The sequence below is a fragment of the Dendropsophus ebraccatus genome, chromosome 11 (assembly GCF_027789765.1).
Source record: "Dendropsophus ebraccatus isolate aDenEbr1 chromosome 11, aDenEbr1.pat, whole genome shotgun sequence".
Taxonomy (NCBI): domain Eukaryota; kingdom Metazoa; phylum Chordata; class Amphibia; order Anura; family Hylidae; genus Dendropsophus; species Dendropsophus ebraccatus.
This window is the reverse complement of record NC_091464.1, coordinates 33,148,056-33,171,462: the sequence shown is the minus strand read 5'-3', so window position 1 is coordinate 33,171,462 and position 23,407 is coordinate 33,148,056. Positions and strand designations below refer to the sequence as shown.

General features: G+C 41.8%; 1 protein-coding gene across 1 annotated transcript in view; it reads right to left on the bottom strand.

Annotated features, from left to right (window-relative positions):
* Positions 1–3,639: 3,639 nt before the first annotated feature.
* PRKX (protein kinase cAMP-dependent X-linked catalytic subunit) overlaps positions 3,640–23,407 on the bottom strand; it is a 90,571-nt gene continuing 70,803 nt past the window's right edge. The window contains exons 4-9 of the mRNA XM_069944444.1: positions 20,985–21,104; positions 17,965–18,060; positions 10,521–10,578; positions 9,639–9,716; positions 7,940–8,069; positions 3,640–6,767 (exon numbers count right to left, since the gene is read on the bottom strand). Of these exons, the coding sequence (XP_069800545.1) occupies positions 7,944–8,069; positions 9,639–9,716; positions 10,521–10,578; positions 17,965–18,060; positions 20,985–21,104 (478 nt within the window). The 3' untranslated portion in view covers positions 3,640–6,767; positions 7,940–7,943. The remainder of the gene's footprint in view (positions 6,768–7,939; positions 8,070–9,638; positions 9,717–10,520; positions 10,579–17,964; positions 18,061–20,984; positions 21,105–23,407) is intronic.

Genomic DNA, 23,407 nt, shown 5'->3' with positions numbered 1-23,407 from the left:
TTTCAAAGGAACCAAAAGTAACCTGCAAGCACATAAAGGCTTTTCTCACTTTAGCTAATGATAAGATTCAAGAGTCCATTATCAGGACGACGCTAAAGCATGGCTGGTCTGCAAGGAAAAAGCTGCTGCTTCCTGAAAACAACATTGCTGTCTGTCTGCAGTTTTCCAATGATTCCAAGGCAGGAGGCTACTGCTGCTGTTTTGTGGACAGATGAGACAAAAACAGTCTTTTGGTTTAAAAGAGAAGTCCAGCGAAAATCTTTATTTGATTATTGTATTACCCCCCAAAGTTTTACAAATCACCGATATACACATATTACGGGAAATCCTTATAAAGTGTTTTTTTCCCTGCACTTACTACTGCAGCAAGGCTTCACTTCCTGGATAACATGGCGATGTCACTTCCTGGATAACATGGCAATGTCACTTCTTGGATAAAATGGTGATGTCACAATCCGACTCCCAGAGCTGTGCGGGCTGTGGCTGCTGGAGAGGATGATGGCAGGGAGATGCTGTGTCCCTCCAGTGCCCTGTGTCCCTCAGTGTCCCCCTGCCATCATCCTCTCCAGCAGCCACAGCCGCACAGCTCTGGGAGTATATCATAGAAACACAATGGTGGTAGTATGATGGTTTGGGCCTGTTTGCTACATCAGGGCCAGAATTGTTTGCCAACATTGATGGAACAATGAACTCTAAATTACACCAGCAAATTTGAAAGGAAAATATCAGGACATCTGGCTGCGAGTTGTATCTTAAACGAACATAATTCATGCAGAAACACAACGACCCTAAGCATTCAAGTCATTCGACCATAGAAGGGTTAAGAATAAAAATGTAAAGTTGTTGAATGGCCTGACCTTAAAGGAGAAGCCCCACCAACTATAAAATCTGCTGGCAGACAGGGGAGCTGTGAAACAAACTAACAAGCTAACTCACCCGTCCCCTGTGCCGCGTCCCGTTTGCTGTAGCCGGGGTTGTGCAGCTCTATTAACTGCAACTCCACTACCCTGGCTGAGTGATTCCCCGCTCAGCCAATCAGTGACTGGGGTGGGCCACCGCTGGTCAGATGTTGCTGGTGCAGGGCTTCCTGCAGAAGATGATGTCTGAAGGCGGCACTAAGAGGCACGGGTAAGTTAACTTGTTAGTTATTTTCACACCCAACCCCGCCTGTCTGCAGATTTAAAAGTTGGTGGGACTTCTCCTTTAAAGAAGCACTTCCACAATTTTCTTTTTCCCACTCACTACCACTTTTCCTGCTGAGTCATCTGTTTCATCGCAGCTCTTCAATATCCACTCATTTCATTACTGCATTTGGGTCATGTTAATTTTCAGACCATCAGGTACATTGGCTTTAATATTACCCATGTATAGAATGGCGCTGGTCGGTTGTTTTTGGACAGCGCCATACACGGGAACCGGGCCGCGGTTATTCATGGGTACCGGGCCAGGGCTGAAGTACCCAGTGGGAGGAAACCCTTCCCCTCTGACGCGGCTCTATTACAATCAATTCAAAAATGGACCGCAGCACTTGCTTCCCCGCGCAAGTGCTGTTCTATACATGGGTAATATTAAGGTGAGTGTACCTGATGGTACATTTGCTTTAAAATTACATTTTCTTCCTTTCAAATCTACCACAAATCCCATGATGCATCTGCACAAAATCACATGGGAAGCTACATCCTATACCTCCTGGTGGGAGGACAGTGTAATAATCCTCCTCTCTATATATCTCTAAATAAGCTAAGAGACTGTACATCTGCGAGGCTGAACGGTCATTAATTTTATAATAACTGCGTGACAGGAGCGGCATAACCATCAGTAACTGTGATGAAAGTTTCTGCATCACCTAATCCTCTTTAAGAAGTCTGCTGCTGGGCTCGCAGCACTGTGAGTGACAGCACAGAGCTCTGAATGTCCCGCCCACATTTTTCATCAACAAATTCGTATTGACAACAGGCCGAGGAGGCGAAACAGTGACACCTAGTGGACAATGTTATAACTTTGATGGAGGCTTCACACACACAGCTTGTGTGTGGCATTCTTATGGCCTTCAAAAAAACAGAAAAGACAAATATTTTGGCTTTTTCTCTCACATTTTTTACTTTAGGTGTGAATGTTTGTTTTTTTTTGTTTTTTTTGCCTTTGCCATTTTGATGTGCTTCCAAGAGTGCCATTTTTGAGACAAACAGAAGTAATTGCATTGAACTCTATGGTAGAAAAACACCACAGTTTGCAGGGGGAAAAAAAACTGCTTAGCTAATGAAGCGCTTTGCTTTGTTAATACTGTAAATTTTCACCTCTCTACTTACAATAACATCTGGCTGCAGGCGTTTTTGCTCAAATAAACGCCAAGCATTTCATTTACAGTTTTTGCTAAAATTTAAGCCTGTGTAAAATAAGCCTAAATTACACACAAAAACATTTTTCTTAAAATAATCAGTGTTACAAATATGTTAGATGTTGGTGCCTCTTCCAAATACTGTTGTTTTAATGACGGTACACTTTAACCCTTTCACAACCTGGGTTCATTGATTCCTTAATGCCCAGGTCGTTTTAGGACATCAGCTTATAGGATCATAATGATCCCGAAAGCTGATGTCCTTATGTCTGCCCCCGGCTACTATCTTGGAACAGCGCCAGGGGAGAAAGAGGAGGAGGCAGAGCTCACAGGAACGCTCCTTTCTTCCTGAACCCGCCAGCTTCCGTAGCCAGGAAACCGGAAACCTGAGGCTGCCGGTCTCCATGGCTACCACCGGGGCTCTGTGATCACTTCGCAGAGCCCCGATTGACAGCGGACAGAGAATTCTCCCTCTGTAGAGGGAGAATTCTCTGTCAGAAGCCCTATAGATGCTGCTGTCGTGCTGACCGCAGTATCTATAGTGTTATCTCTCAGCACCGAATCGCGGCTCCGCTGCTGAGAGTTGTGCGGATCTCTGGCTAGCACTGATCAGCTCCTGCGCCTGAGTCATCCTGCGGCGTGAATTATTGTCGCTGCAGCATCATGCATAGGCTGCAGTGACGTTAATTTACTGCCCAGCGGCGGGAGAGGGTTAAGCGGTTTTGTATGGCAAAAAATAGAAAGAAAGATAGATCTATATTTCTGCAAAAAATGACTCCAAACCGACTAATCGACAATTACTGGAAATGTTTAAAATAAATTTTTTACAGTACAAGTGGATTATACCAGATACTGAAAGCAGAGGGTCACATACTGTTACCCCCTCACTGATACATGATATTTTCCTCGATAAAATCAATGACAAGGTCTAATATGTTTGAATATTTTGTTTGTTTTATCTACTGATTTAGTTTTAGGTCAAATATATGCAGAAATATAGAAAGTATTGAAGGGTTCACAAACTTTCAAGCACCAATGCAAATGTATAACAATAACAATATGACACTTCTCACTGTGCTGGTTATTTTCATCGTTTCCCTCTGGAAAAGAACAGGTCACTTTGATACATTGGTGATTATTTGTACATTTTTAATAAATAACGGGGGTAAAAATGGCTGCAAGTGATCAGCAATGTGGTAAAGGGGAAACATTGAACTGGAAATCATTAGTAACACTACTTTGTAGGCTACAACCAGCAAACTGAAGAGCAGATTGTGATATACACAGGTTGCACACACAACAAGTTTAACCAACTTTATTAAATCAATTGATACAAAGTAGCTACTAAACTTGACAATGCAAGTATCTGGATTGTAATCTCAATTAAACTGTCTTTAACTTGAATAAAAGTTAACTCAAAAGCACAGCGACCGATCCTGAGGAGAGTCCACTGCGTCATCGATAAAAGTACTGTACCTTGATAAAACCAGACAGTTCTGTAATGTAATAAACTGTGAAGTGTCTTGTCTTCATTCTAGTTACCTCAATTATGTTACTTTAGAAGGGGTCGTGCAAAATATTAGAAACTGTGCCTTTTTTTTTTTTAGTGGCTCTGACTGGTATTGCAGCTTAAAGTGAACTTATGACCCAGATTTATTATTATTATTTTTTTTTTTAGGGTGGGTTCACACGTAACTGATCCGCAGCAGATTTCACGCTGCGAGTTTGCAGAGAAATCCGCAGCGGATCCTTCTCTGTCACTTTCTATGAGATCATATGCTCAAAGCGGAATGGTCATCCTGCTGTATGTAAAAGTCAGCCCCCTTAACCCCCTGCAGCCCTGTACCTACATTACCGATCCACGTGCCTGGTTGCTTCAGCCGACTTGCTGATTGGCTGAGCCGGACGTCCAGACGCCTGGGATACCCTAAGTAAGAGCATGGAAAGGTAATTTAAGCTCCAGGGTGCGGGGGGGGGGGGGGCTTTGACCATTCCGCTGCGAATATGTAATGTCATTGAAAGTGACAGCAAAGGGATACGCAGCGGATACGTTACTTGTGTACCCACCCTTAAACTGACAAGAGCGATGTTCTTTATTTCTAACTTAAAGGGGTTATCCAGCGCTACAAAAACATGGCCCCATTTCCCCCTCTCTTGTCTCCAGTTCAGGTGTGGTTTGCAATTAAGCTCCATTTACTTCAATGGAACAGAGTTTGTAACCCCACCCAAACTGGAGACAGGATAGGGGAAAAAGTGGCCATGTTTTTGTAGCGCTGGATAACTCTTTATTTTTTTTTTGTCCACTATTATAGGGGCAGCCATCTTGCCAGAGCTATTTTGAAAATAAAACAAACTATACTTTCCGCCCATGTTTCCTCACTTCCACACAGCCCCAGTCCCAATGCACAGCACCTTCAGGATCTGGGTCGGCACAAGATATTGCTTGCTCAGCCAGTCAGCAGCTGGGCCTCTGCCGCCACTAACTGAATGAGCAAGCAAGGTCTTGTGTCAGCCTAGACACCAGAAGTGCTGTGCATCCAGGCAGAGGTGGTCGCAAGGGAAAAGGGAAGTTAAGTATAGCTTATTTTTCATGTTACCTTTTGCTTAAGCAAATATAGCAGGTATAGTATACAAGCAAACCCTTTGTAACCCAGACAAGCCCTCTAAAGTTTATCAGGCACACTTATTTATAAACTATGTATTTACAGGCATAAAACAATGTATCGTTTAGTAAAACAAATAAAAAAAAAAAAAAAACCTGCATTATAGCCAAAACCTGACCAGAGTCTTTAAAACAAATATTTAAAAAATAAAACTCGAACTTTGCAAAGTAGAAACATGTACATCTTTGCACAGGGGTTTGTGCTTATGGTCACATTATAATCTTTTATATACAGATACTGTGTGCTTACCAAGATTAAAGAGAAATAAAGGCCCCCTCCCTGCACACTCCCCTTTAGGACTACAGAAAGGCGTTGTGCTCAAGAGATAAACGTGACTGTATGAACATAGAATGTAGATATATATATATATATATATATATATATATATATATATATATATATGTATATATAAAACTGTAAATCTGGCTTATTGGATGCATCTGGGAAGGGAGACACTGTCGGTGACTGAGGACAGGGTGCCGGAGAGGACCCCATGGCAGTGCTGCAGGGCTGGGTTGTAGGTTTGCCTCTATTTGAAGGACAATTTCTCGGACACGCAGTCACAGGTGTAAAATCCAGAACAGTGCCGGAAGGCTGCACCTCCAGCAATATCTGCTGTCAAATCTGCAACAATACACAGGAGACTGTGCATGGGGCTTATGAAGCTAAAGTGTCACAAGAAGTTTATAAGTGCACTGTCACATGAAGGTTACAAGTATATTGTGACACCTAACAACAATAGCTGCAGGCAAACAATAGATCTTTGTACACTTTCACACCTCTTCTAACACCCAGTAACCCCAGATAACAATGGGCCACTGGGGAGGTAGACAGCAGCACTCTATAGTGTCTTGTGTGCATCGTGCTGATCGCCTGCGACATATGGCGTTCAATAGACTAAAAGTCACAGGTCATATTTAACCATGTTCTCATTGTGTCAAACAATGCTTCTTCTAGCCCGAAATATACAGTATCTACATACAAATTTCATAAGCATCATTCCATTTTATAATAAATATTCCCAAGCTTAGACAAGTCCCTTTCATATGTAATGTGCGGTTGGCACTGTACCTTCCTAGATGAAAGCTATTTACAATATCGATGTACGCAATGTGCCAAGGAAAAAGCCCTAAAGCTCTGCAATGCTTTTAGCAAATGGTCCAACTACTGCTGTCAGATGTACCTGTACTCCTGCATTATTGTGCCGCTTCCTGCTTACTTATATGAAACAGAAGTGAAGGGGCGGTGGCGGATAAGCCAAAAATTTAAAATTTACAAGTAAAAAAAAACCTCATGATTTGCATATTACACACAACCGCCTATACCCGGGTCAAAATACATTCCCTTTCAGCACCTAATTTGTACATGTTAATAAAAGTCAATCTACTAATAAAGCTGTAGGAGCGGAAGTGTTGCAGCCGCGCAACATCATAAAGCAGTCCGAATAGTCACGTGGTCTGCGGCCATCATGTGTTGTTCGCCAGCAGAGGCAGAGTTGTTCTCGTTCTACGGTCGGTACTCAAGCCAATATCAATAACCCGCATTCTAGTACTATAGGACTCTGGGTACTGGAATGTTCTGTTATAGGAAAGCATTGAAATTGTGCAGTGTCTCCAAGCTAAGAGAAAGGTCAATGGCTTGTTCTTTTGATCATATAAGCGTGTCTAACAGAGGTATCTTCTGTTTGTACCGAGGTTTCGGCCTCCACGCCCATGTGTATCCATTCTAAACAGCAAGTCTGAACTCTTTTTTTTTTCGCAGCTTTTCTGAAAAAGGCGGGAAAGAAAGAATGCATTGTGTTATTTATCAAAATAGTGAAACAATCTGCAACAAAATGTAAAAACAAAACTGAAGGAAAGAGATTGGTAAAAAAGAACACAAAAAAAAACAGATATCTTATGGCACTGTCAACCCTTCACCTTTCAGAGTGAAGGAGGAGCCGACAGAATGTAACCACTTCGCAATGAAGATAATTTGAGACGGCCGGGTTCACACTATTTTTTTGCAATCTGTTTGTTTCGTCAGCTTTTGCAAAAAAAAACTAATGGAAAAACGGATAGATTCGCGTGCTTCCGTTGTGATCTGTTTTTCCATTGACTTCCAATATACACACACACATATATATACACGCACACACACATATACCGCACAGATCAAAACGCATGTTTTTTTAACGTGCACAAAAATAAGGTAAGCTACGTCTTGATGCGTTTTGATCTTTTTTATTATAATGGAAGTCAATGCAAAAATGGATCAAAACGGATGCACACAAATGCATCAGTTTTTTCCAAAAACAGATGAAAAAAAATAAAAATAAATTCACACAAAACTCCAAAAATTAGCCTGACAAAATTATTGCCACTTTTCACATGTTTCAAACAACTTGATTTTTAGCATGTGATGCTTGTTCACACTCCTATGGCAAGGAAGAGATGTGGGCAATAGAAAAAAAATCACACCTGAGGCTAGATAAGGGGAGAAGTTGAATCAGTCATTGCACTGTGTCTGTGTGCCACACTAAGCATGGAGAACAGAAAAAGGGGAGAAGAACCAATATCTTGGAAAAATATCAACAATCTCCAGAGATCTTGATTAGGCATGAGCAAAATTACAATGCTAGCGAAGCGCTTGGCTAAAAGCTTGGCCGTTGGCTCATCAGCCGGCTGCCTTTTAACTCTGTGTCGCTCTGCTCAGAGTGCCTAGAAATGCTGGATGCAGTCCTGGGCCAAGTTCCTATAATCGCTTCCTATAACTATCAACAAGCTTCTTTAGAACTGGAATTATGGGCCACTCTTCTTTGTAACCTACTCTAGGTCTCTCATATTTGAAGGGTGCTGCCTTCTCCTAACAGCAATATGAAGATCTCTCCACAGAAAGATGAAGGCTTAATGGCTATATTACGGAAAGTTGAGCAATTTTCCAATATGGTAGAGCTTACCACTTCAGAAATTTTTAAACATTTCTAAGTCCTTTGGGGGTACAGGGGGTGCTTTGTTCCAATCGTCCTCAGGGTAAGCTTCAAAATTTGATGTGTCTCCTTCATGGGATACTTTTGGCATTATGGGAGGCTGCCGAGAGGAAGAAAGACAATAAAATAGATTTTAAAAATTGCAGTTGTTTATAGATTGTCCTTTCTTTTCTAAATAAATCTAAATTATTGGCTTGGAATGCTGCTACACAAAAAAAGAAGCTCCTCGCCCTGTAATGGGGTTGTCCCTGTATCGGCATTAGACAACCTTTAATATATTGCTGCTGTTATATAGAAAACAAAAAAAGCCTATGCTTACCTCTCTGCGTTCCTTCGGTGTTCCCCTATGGGTCTCTGGTTTCCCCGCTGATCATAGCTGCTTTGACTTACACAATAAACTTGTCTCTGGAGTGACAGTTTGCTCGACCCATCACTGGCCACGGTGCGGTTCCGTCTCTGATCGGATGGGCTGGCTGCCATTCCTGACAAGTTTGTTCCGGAAGTCAAAGCAGCTATGATCAACGGAGAAACAGGAAATCTATAGGGGGAAACTGGAGGAGCGTGGAGAGGTAAGCATTTTTGTCTTCAATATAACAGCAACAATATATTAAAAATTATCTAACGCCTGATAACTCCTTAAAGGCGCCATTGACATTACGTTTTGAGACTATGTTATGAGTGATATGTGTCAAAATACCTTCAAAATGTTTTTTTTTGTTTTTTTTTTGTTGTTGTCGTCTACTGTGTCACATCTATCAACTATATTATACCAAAATGACCTAATATTTCACTATATAGGCATATAATGGAAAACATGGGCTTTAGGACCTCATAGTGTAAAATACATAAATAAATACAACTCTATGGTGCATATCAACCCATTGTATACCAAAAGGTCATTCTTCTAGTATATGCCAGATTAAGGCAGCCTTATGTGTACACCAAACATGGCCTTATTCCACGCCTATTTAGAAGATTATCACTCCGTGTAATAAAGACAACGATCAGATAAAGAAAGGATCATTGGCTGATCGTTGTCTTCCAACATGTTAAAAAATAAATCTTCGACTGACCGCATATCACTATTACATGCTTTATACATACTGTGCCTGTCCTGGTGTGCTGGCTTCTGCCCGATCCCTGCAGCTGCCACATGAACTTCAGAGTCGGCAGTGACATGCCACTGAGCCGAATTACTGGCCAAGCAGGGAGGAGGAAGAAACTAGAACACCGGGGAGCGGGACCTGGTATGTATAAAGTTTATTATTTTACACCCAAAGCAAGGGCTGCATCATGATTATCGAGCCATGTAATAGGCTCAGTATAAGAGATCGGCGCTCACTTATGCTGCAAATCGGGCCATGTAAGACGGCCCCAAGTGTAATGTACAAATGCCTTAAAGGGATTGTCCGGGGACCACAAATTCAGTACAGATACCTGGTGGTAGTGAAAAAATAAAAAGTAATACTCCTTGGTCCTCTCAGCTACTTCCTGGTTCCTTATAACATGGTATAACAAGAGTATTTCCTGTGGGGATGCTTCACAAGGAAGTAGCCAAGAGGGGTTTAAGTGTTGGTTCATCAGCAGCGAAAGATGGCAGTAGGTGAGTATTACTTCTTTTTTAAACCCATTTAACAGTATAGACCATTTGGTTGCATCATCCTTGTACCTTTAATTTTCGCTGCGGTACAGCATCCCAGTCTATAGACCTAAACCACCGGTGACGTTTGACATCTTCTGCTCCATTCTGTAAAAGTATACATACATTTTCATCAATGTGTTTTATGCATATAGGGGGAGATTTATCAAACACGGTGTAAAGTGAAACTGGCTCAGTTGCCCCTAGCAACCAATCAGATTCCACTTTTCATTCCTCTCAGACTCTTTGGAAAATAAAAGGTGGAATCTGATTGGTTGCTAGGGGTAACTGAGCAACTTTCACTTTACACCATGTATGATAAATCTCCCCCATAATGTGTATACACACCCACACTATACATAAATAGAAAAAAAAAAAACTAAAAAGGAAATAAATACATTCCTATATTACTGAGCCGAGTGGCATAATTGAAAAAGGAAGGTAAGAACCACAACGGGGATAAAGAAATGCCAGTAGCGGGGGAAGGTTAATGTGCAGAATTTATTTCGATTGCACAGGGTGGTATATAACATAAGTATATATTATTCCAAAAAAAACCTTTAAATTCTGTTTTTTGTATTCTGCATGTAAAAGTATCATAGATTAGGAGTACACATTAACTATGGTAGATACAATACAATTAGTATAGACAGAGCAGCAAGAGCTGCAGTACCCACCACCGGGATTGACAGAACTATGTCTGGGAGATGACACCTGGTGCTCAGTGGCGGAGGCCCCTTAAAAACAGCAAAAAGGTGCTAACGCTGGTAGTCAGACTTTACAAATCTGAAATTGGTAACCAATCCAAAGGAAAGACTATTAAAGTCCCAGATAATCCCTTTAACAGGTTTCCATTACTGCTTGGTCAATGAACCAGTTATCTAAATATAGAAAACTTTTTTTTTTACTGACCTTCATGTTACCTAGTCGTCTAGTGCGGTCTACAACAAGCAATTTCTTTATCAGGTCTCTGCAAATAAAAATAAAATAAAAAAAATAATAAACTACATTTGTCACATTTCTTATCACAGGAACATTCATGTGAATACACTATAATATGTTTTTCTAGAAATCACTTACTGTTACCTTAGCACCATCATTTTAAAAGGACAACTCCGGCCAAAACAATTTTTTAATATGTTATTACTTACGGAAAGTTAGGAAAATTTCTAAATGTACATTAATTATGGGAAATGCACATGTAGGGCTATTTCCTTTAATTTAGTAGATCAGGGAGACTTCAGATTCTCGAAAATTACAATGGAGTGTAATTACAATGGAGTGTCCAGCAGGGGGCGCACTATATATATAGAAGTCAATGAGTACCATTGACTTCTATATATAGTGCGCCCCTGCTGGACACTCCATTGGAATTACAATGGATGTGTATGTAAGTGTAATATACAGTATGTTTTTGATTGAATACATTTATGGAATACTTTGGGGAGCAAGTGTCCTTGGTCCCCAAAGTAATCCATAAATGTATTTAACCAGTACATTTGGAGGGCACCGAGCAGGGAGGGAGAGAGGTGTATCTACCTCCCCCCTCCCTCCCTGCTCGGTGCTGCTGCCGCCACATGTACAGAGTACTATTCCTCGCATCATCTGCTCATAGTATGAGCAGATGATGGGGGAATAGTACCAGGGCTGAGTTCCATCACCTGTAAGCCCGCCAATCGCCCGCCCGCCGCCCTGGAAACATACCGACTCCCGGTGCTTCCTGGTGTCCCTGGCCGGCACGTGTGGGAGAGGGGAAGCACCGGGAGTCGGTATGTGAGAGTGGCAGCCAGGCGGGGAGTCAGCCATTAGATCCTGGAAGAAGAAGCAGGAGGAGGGGGGAGCGGGGGGCATGATGTCTCCTGCATGATGAGCGGCTCGCCCGGCGGCAGGCATGTCATAGGGGTAAGCCAGCTACAACTCCCATCACCTGCTCACACTATTAGCAGGTGATGAGAGTTGTAGTTCAGTGTATATACACCAGTCCAGGGCGGCGGGCGGGAGATCGGCGGGCTTACAGGTGATGGAACTCAGCCCTAGTACTATTCTCCCATCATCTGCTCATACTATGAGCAGATGATGGGAGGAATAGTACTGTGTATATGTGGTGGCAGCAGCACCAAGCAGGGAGGGAAGGGGGAGGTAGATACACCTCTCTCCCTCCCTGCTCGGTGCCCTCCAAACGTACTGGTTAAATACACTTATGGATTACTTTGGGGAGCAAGGGCACTTGCTCTCCAAAGTATTCCATAAATGTATTCAATCAAAAACACTGTATATTACACTTACATACACATCCATTGTGATTCCAAAGGAGTGTCCAGCAGGGGCCCACTATATATAGAAGTCAATGGTACTCATTGACTTCTATATATAGTGTGCCCCTGCTGGACACTCCATTGTAATTGCACCCCCGGTTAGTGACGTCACGTTTTATTTGAGAGAATCTTATGTCTCCCTGATCTACTAAATTAAGGGAAATAGCCCTACATGTGCATTTCCCATAATTAATGTACATTAGAAATTTGTCTAACTTTCCATAAGTAATAACATATTGAAAAACAGTTTTGGCCGGACTTCTCCTCTAATGTCACTGTATTTCCTTTGTAATAGGATATATATAGGGACACCAGCTGATCTTGCCAGCCTCCCGTCACAGTGGGAGAAGAAGACTCGTCATACAGTACTTGACTTATCCACCTATGTTCTCTGTTACTGGAGGTGTCATGCAGCTGCTTATCCCTCCTCCCTCCATAGAGGTGTGAATCATCTTTAACCTCAATGGAAACCTGATGTCGGGCACAATAGTGTTGGCTGCCAGTTAACTGGTATCTTTGTCAAACAATGAGCACAAACTACTGTATTTTCCGGCATATACGACGACCCCCAACTTTTTCAGTTAAAATAGAGTTTTGGACATACTCGTTGTATAAGACTTTGCCTCTTAATTAAAATGAATAAAAAAAACATCAGACAGCAGTGAGATCTGAGCGGCCGAGAAGGAGGTACAGTAACAGCGGTAGGATACAAGGGCGGGCCAGACGGGTAAAAGGTGTGTTTTTCTGGGCACAGCGCCACTCTACCATCTCTCTTTTTTTCCTATACCCAGACGCCTGCAGCTTGCTCTGTCCTTCATACGGCCGCAGCTTGCGGCAGGGATGCGGCCATTTTTGAGCTCCCCCCACACAGGAAAATACAGTACTTTGTGTCATAAACATTTGCGATACAATGACTTCAGTCAGCCTTGATTACTGACGGGACTGCTGTCAGATGTACAATTCATCTGTTACAAGAACTATGCTAGCAATATGGAGGGTTGTGATCTCTACCATCTATCTGGACTAATGGGTACTGAATTATACGCACTGGATACAGAACTAATGGCAATGAAGTTTAAACATGTGACATACTGAAAGTGTTCATGAACAAATAATTCTGATATAAGGGATCACAACTATGAGCGGAATTGATTTGGCGTGACATTATGGTGAAAATTCTATTATTTTAAGGCACCTGGAGAAATGTATACTTTGATACGGAGACTGCACTCATTCAGTCCTCTGAGGCTCCATAGCAAATAGTCTATGACCAATCTGTGCTGCACAGGTGTTTGATACTATATGGTGCATTTTTCAGGTGAATATTTATAGGCGCCTTCTATTTTAATCTGCTAACATCTGTGCTAGAGATTAGTCCAGGGCTACACCGGAGACAATCACTCACATACAGCCTGCAGCCATCCGCACTATTCTGTAACCCAGCCATTCCTTTCTGGTCCGGAGGTAACACCCTATTTATATTGTAGGGCCAGGTTCTATCACATCACCTAGTCACTGTGTGTTAAAAGTAAACCTATCACCTTCTGACCACTTACTAAGCTAGTGGCACCGCTGTATAGATATCAATGGAAGCATTCACAACATATCTTTGTTGCCTGTGCGTTTTAAAAAAAAAAAAAAATAAACTAACCAGCCTCTTTGCCTGTCAATAGCCGCAGCAGAGCGCACTAACAAGCAGAGAGCTGTGACTAGTCGCAACCTAAATGACTAGTTTCCCTTTTTCCCTGCCCTGCACGCCAGAATAAAAGACGTTTTGCCGGGATTTGATGTCTCAGACAGAGGAGTCCCAGACATGTTTGGGGGCTCTTTATAACAACCATTAGCCGCTGCTTGAAAAATACTCAGCAAAATTGTGCTGATTGGTTACCTTTCAAAGGAATTATCTCATTGAGAGGTGACAATCACTTATCACAGGATAGGTAAGTAGTGTGTGTTTGGTAGGTACAAGATCACTAGGATCCCTGCCGATCACAAGAATAGGGGTCTGTCCCTTTGTCAATGTAGCGACAACAGACGATGGGATGGGGGGGGGGGAGGATTATCAAGGTCAGCATCTACTACGCTGGTCTTAAAAATCCCTCACGCGCACAGATTCACTGGATTTATGTAGAAGTGCACGTCTGTATATAAATCCATGTGCACCAAAGTTCACTGGCTCCAAAAAGCCAGATAAAGCAGTGAGAGGCCATGAAACCGCTGATGCTCTTATACTGCATGTGACCATGGCTTCCATTAATTAAAAGATGATTACTTTACGGGTAATTTTTACATATTGTTACATAAATAGACCTATTCGTGCTCAGCTGAGCACTATCGGATTATATCAACTGCACCACATTTATTTCTTGGTCACTGTTCACACCATAAGGAGCAATATCAATAACAATTTCTGTGTGTGTGGATCTAAATACTGTAACACTGACTTAAAGGGAATCTCTCACTAGGTTTATGCCACCTTTAACAAGGGTAGCATAAACTAGAAATGCTGAACAGATCGTGAATTAATTACATCATTCTGTTCAGCCGTTCTCCTAATATGCAGGAGAATAGGATTCTTACCACACCCCACCCTCCAGCTGCTGATTAACAGTTGACTGCCTATATACAGCATGGATAGATAACTGCCAATCAGCAGCTAGTGGGCGGAGTTTTCTGCTTCTCATGGATATTGAGGACTATGGGACTGCACAAAATGGAGAGGACTACTTATTGTCCATGTTACTCAGGAGGATATCTCTGGATCAGCTGCACAGAACAATGTAAGTGATACATCATTCTGTTCAGCTTCTCTGTTACTAATTTATGCTACCCTGAGATAGGACACCATAAACCTACTAACAGAGTAATACGGTCACTCCCCTTACTCTATGTGCAGTGGACAGTGTCACCTAGGTGGGGCTTTATGGTAGTTGGGCCCCCACTCCCATAGGGAGAAGCTTAACTGCCATTAAGCCCCGCCCAGGTGCCACTGTCCACTGATTAAATGAAGCAATTTTAGAGCAGAAAGACGACACGGACAAGTGTTATACAGGTATATATGCTTGTGGATGGTTCAGTAAGCAGCACATAGAGTAAGGTGTGTGACAGTATCACTTTAACATCCCCCATGTTCTAGCTAAATAAAAAGAGAACGTTACTACAGCTCTTGTTCACTGTACCAGCACTTTAAGTGTTTACATGCCTTTAAAAAATAAAATATTCATACAGGAGAACATAGAAGCTTGAGATTCCCATGGGTCATGAAGCCTCCCTGCATAGATGTGTAAGTGTTTTCAGCGCGCAGGCATTGTGTAGGCATAGTTCCATGATTGCCTGGGCCACTTTATGAAAATGACTGCATAATAATACGTTTGTTGAACATAAATGCCAATCCGCACAGACAACTGCTAATACTAAGAGAAGGGCTTTGTCTGCATCCAATGCAAGTAGTACAGGTTCTACTGACCCACAACGATGAGCAGCTGAAGCACATAGTCATTGAAGTATAGTACTGACCCGGGAACACATGACTTCATTCAATGCCCAGTGCAAGAACGCCTCTGATTCATTCCTAAAAGCCTCTCCGGAGACATCATTTTAATCATTAGATGGAAAAACAAAATTCAATCCAGATATCTGGAGTAAATGCTGGTATCGATTTCCAGACTTTAAGGTCTTGATCTACGCTAATGTGCTGAACCTTTCCCCCCCCCTGGGTTCAGGAACTCTACTGTCTATGGAATGGAAAAGGCTCCACATCATGTACTAATGTAATGCTTACATAATCTGTAAAGAGCAAAACTAATGACAATTTACATTCATGTCATAGAAAGCAAGTGCAGAGCCAAGATACTAGACAGCCCTGAGCAGAATACAGGGAGGAAAGATCTCCCTTTCTGGGGAAAAAAAGTTCCATAGAGTACATATCCCCGGTATATGCTTCATAACCAAAACCATAGAGCTGACTATTAAGTAGCTGTGGTGGTGGGAAAATGTGCCACGTGTATGTATTTCTAGTATAGTTATTATGCTGCTAACCACACTGAAGAGGCCATGTCAAGTTCTTCTCTACTCTGAACTTCTAGATCCATAAATTACCGACTCTGATCTTGACTGTAAAATAAAGGATTAGTATGCAAGAATGCGGAAAACGAGTAAAGAGCCCACTTAATGTCATTGCTGGTTGAAGCAGACCTTCTGAACACTTCAGATGAGATTCATTCCCATTACAGTAAACCTGGTTATAAGAATTTATTTAAAGTAGAAGTCTGGCCATTTGATAATGAGTAGGCACTTTCCTCTCCATGTGCCCGTAGTGAGTGGCGGGACCGGCCCCAGGACCCCCGCCGGAAGGCATTTTTGTAGTTGTGGTGTCTGTCCCGGCTGATGAAACAGCCGATCAACCAGTCAGTGACTGGAGCAGCGTTCCGCCCCAGTCACTGACTAATTGAGCAGCCAGTCCATCAGCCGGGTCATGATGTGTCAGCGCTGGAGATCCGGGAGCCTGGTGGGGGTCACGAGGCAAGTCCCGCCGCTCATCACAGGTACGGGGAGAGGTAAGGTCGTACTCCTGATCAAATTCCCTACTGTCCCTGACAAATTTTAAAAATGGACGGATTTCTCCTCTAAAGTAATTAAAATACAAACTTGGATGCAAGGTGCTGCGCCTATGCATTCAAAGGGCTAGTCAGAAGAAAAAAAAAAAAAAAAGTCAAATCTTTCAGCACTTAACATCTTGCAGTAAGTGATATTTTTTTCTATCCAGTCACACACACTGCTCTCTGCTGCCACCTCTGTCCTTGATAGGAACTGTCCAGAGCAGGAGAGGTTTTCTATGCTACTACTGTGGACAGTTCCTGTCTCGGACAGAGGTGGCAGCAGAGAGCACTGAGTCAGCCTGGAAAGAAAACTCCACCTTCTGCAGGACACAAAGCAGTTGAAAAGTACTGGAAGATGAGTTTTTTTTCTCTTTTTTTATAATTTACAAATCTATATTACTTTCTGACACCAGTTGATTTAAAAATCTTTATTTTTTTCCCTCCGGAGTACCCCTTTAACTATGAGAGTTCATACGAAACCCTTACCAGAAAAAAACAGGGCACTGATAGACTCTTGCCTCTGGCCACAAGAGGCCACTGTGTTTTGCAGCTCAGGGACATAGACTACAGAAGGGGTTACCTACAGGGGCTGCTTACTACAGAGAGCTTTCCTACAAGGGGTGTGTGTGGGTTACTACAGGGAGGGATTGGCTACAGAAGGGCCTACTACAGAGTGATCACCTACATGGGGAATACAATTTACAGGGGGGTAACTACTATATAGATGATACACAGAGAAGACCTTACATACTAAATAGGAGCTCAGAGGGGCCTATACTATAGGGGCACATACTGGGCATATATAGGGGACAGAATTGCTACTGTAATTCTGTAAAGCAATACAGTTGCTGCCTCAACCACCATTAAAATAGTATCCACGGCATCTGTAAAGAAAAAAACAACTGTTTTACAAAAAAAAAAAGATTGGATTTTATTTTCCGCCAAATCACCCAGCCCTAGGTAGAAGTAATTTACAAATCTTATACATCTTGGTGGCACCAGTTGATTTGAAAACATTTTTTTCTCCTCCTTTAAGTAAAATAACAGCAGATTCAGAGAAGTTTAGAGAAATCTTCAGAAAATATAGCAGCTATGCAGTGTCAGCTATTAGATTGTCTAGAGATCTGATCAGAACTGTCAGCATCTGCCATAGTCTATAGCTACTTTTCTGGCTGTCATACACATTAGATAAATGTCAGTCAAACCTGCCAGGATCAGTCCTTGATTTATAGATGAGGGAAGCACCGTGGAAAGTAGTATCTGATATGTTGGGTTTTATCACGTCTTATTCGTGTGAAAGATTTTAGGGAAAACATGACGGAAATATTTTTTTAAAAAAAATACTCTGTTAATGTGCCCCAGATATTTTGCTATTGTTTTCATGTAAAAACAATCCACCCATTATATGAACTAACAAAATAGAATGCCGTAAAGGAAACTCACTTCACATATAAATCTAAATGTCTTGGAAAATCGATTTTGCCGGCCAGAATTTTCTGATATATTCCAAAGGGATTGTCGTCAAAAAATGGGGGGAACCTGTATGTAACAATAAAAGAATAGTTAAAACACATCAACATAATACATTAAAAAGGACATGAAAACATAGACTGGAACAAAGATACATCAATAAGTAAGTCATGGCAGATTTGAAGTAATACTGTAAGAGTAGCTTCACACATACCGTATCTGCGGTGGATTTCAAATCTGCTGCGGATACTAATTTGTCATTTTCAATGAGATTACATACTATTATCATCCCGCTGCAAGTATGTAAATGCCAGCCCCCTTAACCCACCGCTGCCCGCAGTATACTGTACCTGGTGCGCGATCCAGCTACATCTGAGACTCCCAGTTCCCGCAGGTCCCACCCAGCCAATCAGTGACTGCGGCGGGGCCATGCACGATTGGCTGAGCAGGACCTACAGGGACTGGGAGCCTCCAATGCCACCAGAGTGCGGACTAGGTACAGTATGCTCCGGGCAGCGGCAGGTTAAGGGGGCCGCCATTTACCTACTCATAGCAGGATAATCCCGCTGCTAGCATATAATCTCATTGAAAATGAGAGTTTGGTATTTGCAGCGGATTTAGCTGCAAACTGGTATGTGTGACTCTAGCCTTATACTATATACCCCCTGTACCAATAGTACTGTCCATTTGATGAGAGTAAGTTCTTCTGGGTCATCTTTTAAAATGCGCCTTGTACCCTGCTTAGGATAAAAATGTTTTTTTTAATCTGCGGCAGCCAAGTCAATGAGGCGTGGCTTAAAGAGTCTGTGGTGGATACAGTTTCACTCTAAAGGGGTATTCCCATCTCGTCATTTATGGCATGCCTACTTGATATGCTAGGTCTTATAGATGTAAATGCTATCCCCAGAACACCAACTCCAGAAGGCTTATAATGGGAGAGGTGGCGGGATTACAGAGCAGCAAAGCTTGCCGAGTTCTTGCTGTTCCTTTAACTCCCATAGAAATGAATTGAGGTCACATAAGCAGTGTGGCAGAGCGCACTCCACTGTTTCCATAACTTGGATATTCCAAAAACAGCATTGTGAGCTTCAGTTTCTTTAATTTAACTGATGTGTGTAGGAGTTACAGAAGCAGAAGACCACAGCACGCTTGGATGTTTCTGCAACTCCATCCATCTCTTGGTTCATTCCCTGACAGAGGTGGCCACCACATCTCTAAGACCAATGGCATTAAAGCAAAGAAAGGTTTATATGTTATAACTCAAATAAAAAAAGGTCATGAATTTTTCCTTATGCTTAACAAAGTGTTCCTTATGTTTTAACTGAATGGCCATGTTTCTACGACTGCTTCCTAACTGAAGGATTATATATAGGTGTCCACAAATTCAACAAATAAGAAACGGGCACATTCAGTAGTGAGACTCTGCAAAGCGGACCTGTTACTATGCAGATACACTGTACGTGCTACGGCCACACATGGGCTGGGGATATGTATGAGTGCACTTTTTTTTATATATATATTTTCCCCTTCCCCACAACGAAAACATCTGTTAGGAAAATTGCAATTTTCCAGTGGTTGACAAACATTATATGCAGTCCTGTATCCCTTCAATCCAATCATTGATTGTGGCTATGCGCCTTGTACATGGAAGTATGTTATAACAGGAAGAAATGACTAGCCCCAGCTGCATTACATTAGCATGATCTAAATGCGATATGTATCTAATGATACAATAATGTTCTTATATGCTCAGTTACCCGACTGCCTCCTCCACTATATTTCATCACAGTCCAGGCAATCTACCTCTAAACAAGGTAATGCCACAGTGTAGTATAATAGTATAGCAATATTTCTGGTTACTTCATCAGACTAGGACATCATGGTGGGAGGCATGGACACACTACTCCATGGTGTATCTTAGCCTAAGGGCGGGTCATTAGCCCTAAACGTTGAAAAACGAGGAGACAGTACGTGCAAAAAAGAATCCAGATTTAATATGACTCCAGTGGGCAACATTTCGGCTGTAGAAAGCCTTTTTCTAGCACTGCTTGGAAAAGGCTTTCTCCAGCTGAAAGGTTGCGCACTGGTGTCATATTTAACCTGGATTCTGTTTTGGACATGCTTTCTCACTCTTGTCTTTCTGGATTTATTACCAACCTTAGGCCGGTTTGGTGAGACAGGCAGCTACCCTCTCACTTATACTCAACTTGTGCTGCCGATTATCAATGTAAGGCAAAACATAACCCTAAATGTAAAAAAAAAAATCATACTTACCTCTGGTTAACAACTAATGATAGCATCACATGCATACACTGCAATCCTCTATGTTAAGCTGCGTTTTTGCTATCAGTTTAACATATATATTTAAAGAAGAAAAACATGCATTTTGTATGCCGTACAGCAGGATCTGTTTTCCACTTACATTATAAAAAAAAACAAACACACACATACAGATCAAAATGGATCCATGTTTTTCTGTACGTTAAAATTAAACGTACTAAAAACGGATCCAAAAACGCAGGGTGAACCCAATGTGATCAAACACAATACAGCAAAATTCCTTAAAGGGACTCTGTCACCTCCAACCCACCCTCCTCAAAACCCTAAACTAAAGTCATCTGTAAGTGGGATAAAGAATGGCAATTCTAAATCTGTAATTTGTAGCTTTCTACTGCTTTGTATTTCCGCTCTGTAAGCCTACAAACTGGGAATGCTGATGCATAGAGAGGACTACTTAGCTCAAGAATATAACCAAAAGGAATTCTCAGACTCCTTCATTTGTGGCAAAGGAATACAAGAACATAGAAAGATTACAGATATAGAATAAGCATTGTATACTCTGCTGATGTATAATCTACTGATAACTTAAGTTTAGCAGGTGTTTTGGAGGTGACAAAGTCCCTTTAAGTCCAGTATTCAACTGTCCGGAAAGTCAGATTATATTTATTAATGTGGGTCAATATTTACGAAACACATTAGAAAACCATTCTTACCCAGACAACATTTCAAATATTAGGATGCCCAGTGCCCACCAGTCCACTGCTCGCCCGTGACCTTTACTCTGAATGACCTCAGGTGCCAGGTATTCTGGTGTGCCGCACAGCGTCCATGTCCTGAGTAGAAGAGATGTGAAAAATGTAAGTCTTGTTCTGTTATTCTTTACATATTTACAAGATGACCATACACAAAGTCATGTTACACAAGGTTAATTGGGTGTCAAAACTAACAAATAAACTGATATCCAACTTGAAATGAGTTCAACTAGGCAGCAGAACATAGCGTGTCGTTGCTCAGTCATCTCACCTTTCCGTGGGCAACACGTTTGGCCCATTATAATCAATGCCAAACCACTTGCGCTCCAGGAAATAAAAAAATAGAGTGACAACAGAAGTGGTCACTTCATTCTAGAGGTTGGGGATGGTCACAGGAGTTGAATCCCTACAAGTCAGACATTAATGACCTATCCCTGGGACACTGATGACCTATCCCTGGGACATGCCATAGATGTGTGTAATGAGCCAATCCCTTTATTGATGGATATAAAAGGTTTGTATTGTTGGACAAATGGAACAAAAAATGCAATACAAAACAAATAAATTGGGTGATGGAGTTGTCTAACTTGCTCTGTAATATTTTAGCCATCCCAGCTATGGGAAGTCAGCTGTGTGGCATCTTAATTTTACCCATGGTCAAAAGCGTTTACGCCTGTCATGTTTCATCTTCCATAGAACTGCTATTTAAATAAAAGAAATTACAGGTTACATCCCTTTAACACATGATTTACAATGGCATTCAGCTTACTAGGTGTTGTCAAAATGGTTAACAAGACAGGTAGGAACACAGGAGGAAGCGACCTCTACTATTCCCTGAAAATAAACATCTGTTAGCCATTCATCAGTTATGTAATTTCATTGTTCACAAGCATGAACAACACCGCAAACATTTACAAGAAGGCAGAGTTATACGTCCGGCAGCGAACACGCACTACAGAAGAGCCATACAACTCGGGGGAAGCTGGGAGAGATCAGCATCCCAGGTGCACGTGTACGCTGTTACTCTTCTTAGGTCATATACATAAGGTCATCTCTAGGTCCAGCAAGAAGAGAAGAGAAAGACATTACTATTATAAATGATATATACATGCAGTCCATCCTGTATACATCTGCGTTTATCTGAAGGGAGAGAGAAAATGGGGGGGGGGGTTGTAGTAGATCAGCAAGAAAACACGCTGTTCTTGGACCATTCACCTATAAGAGTTGTGCAGTAGGTAGAACTCTATGTAGTATTTATCGGAAAACGGTGCAGATATCAGGGGACACTATCAGTATACCATCAAAGTGTACAGAATGCCAAGGATATCGCCAACCAGGACCAGGCCCGCAGGGTGTTTCTCTATACAAAAAAAGCTGCCAACTATATGAAAGAAAAACAAAAACTACTTCATGTGAACAAGCAGAAGATGCACTGGTAAGTATAAAACATATATAATAAATGTCTTAAGTTTCATACTTTCCATACTTGTTCACATGAAGCAGTTTTGGGTGAGTTTTTTTTCTATATCATCAGTTCTGCGTTTATGTGACACATTACGAACATGCAAGAGAAGAAGATAAAAAGGAAAAAAATGGGGGCACCTCTATGCCTTTGTTCACACTGCAGGCTGCATTATTTCTCTGAGGATACTTTAACGTGGTAACATGGCACACTCTGTTTGATCGTTTAATGGTTTGCTAAGCTCCTCATATTTTAATATCTAAAGAGCAGGTGTACACCAGGGGGAGTATATTCAGTAAGGGCATGCACCTGTAGGTTGCTGTTGCACTTTGTTTTTTTGTATGCAACAGAAGATGAATATATCTCTCATATACTGTATATATATCCCTCTCCTAGCATGTTGTAGGAGGCTACTTTTGGGTAGTGTACATCTTGGTGTGAAATTGTTCACTATTACACATGCCTCTACAACACACTCAGCAAACTTTGAGAGAAAATGCATCACTGGCCTGAGAGAAGTAGGAGGATGGTTTCAACTTAATACCCACCATCTAAGCTGTTCTGAGCAAGCTCTTGAGTAGTGGTTACTTAAAAAGAGTTATCCAGGATAAGAGTGTGTGTGTGTAGTATTACAATTCAGCTCCATTCACTTTAGTGGAACAGAGTTGTAAAAACCCACATACAAACGGAGGGCAGGAGTGGTGCTGTTTCTGGAAGGCACTAGTAAGACCACTAGTAAAGAGGACTGTTTTATCCGCTGACATGTACAAGTAACTCCCACAGTTTCTTGTCCACCATCCAGATATATTTGGAGCCTTCATTACACCTCTGTTTCTGCCCTGACCATTTCCAGGTGCTTAGCAAAGGGGAATTTGTCCTGCCATGCCAGCCAGCCACTATCACCTCCCTTTGCAAGAGGTGT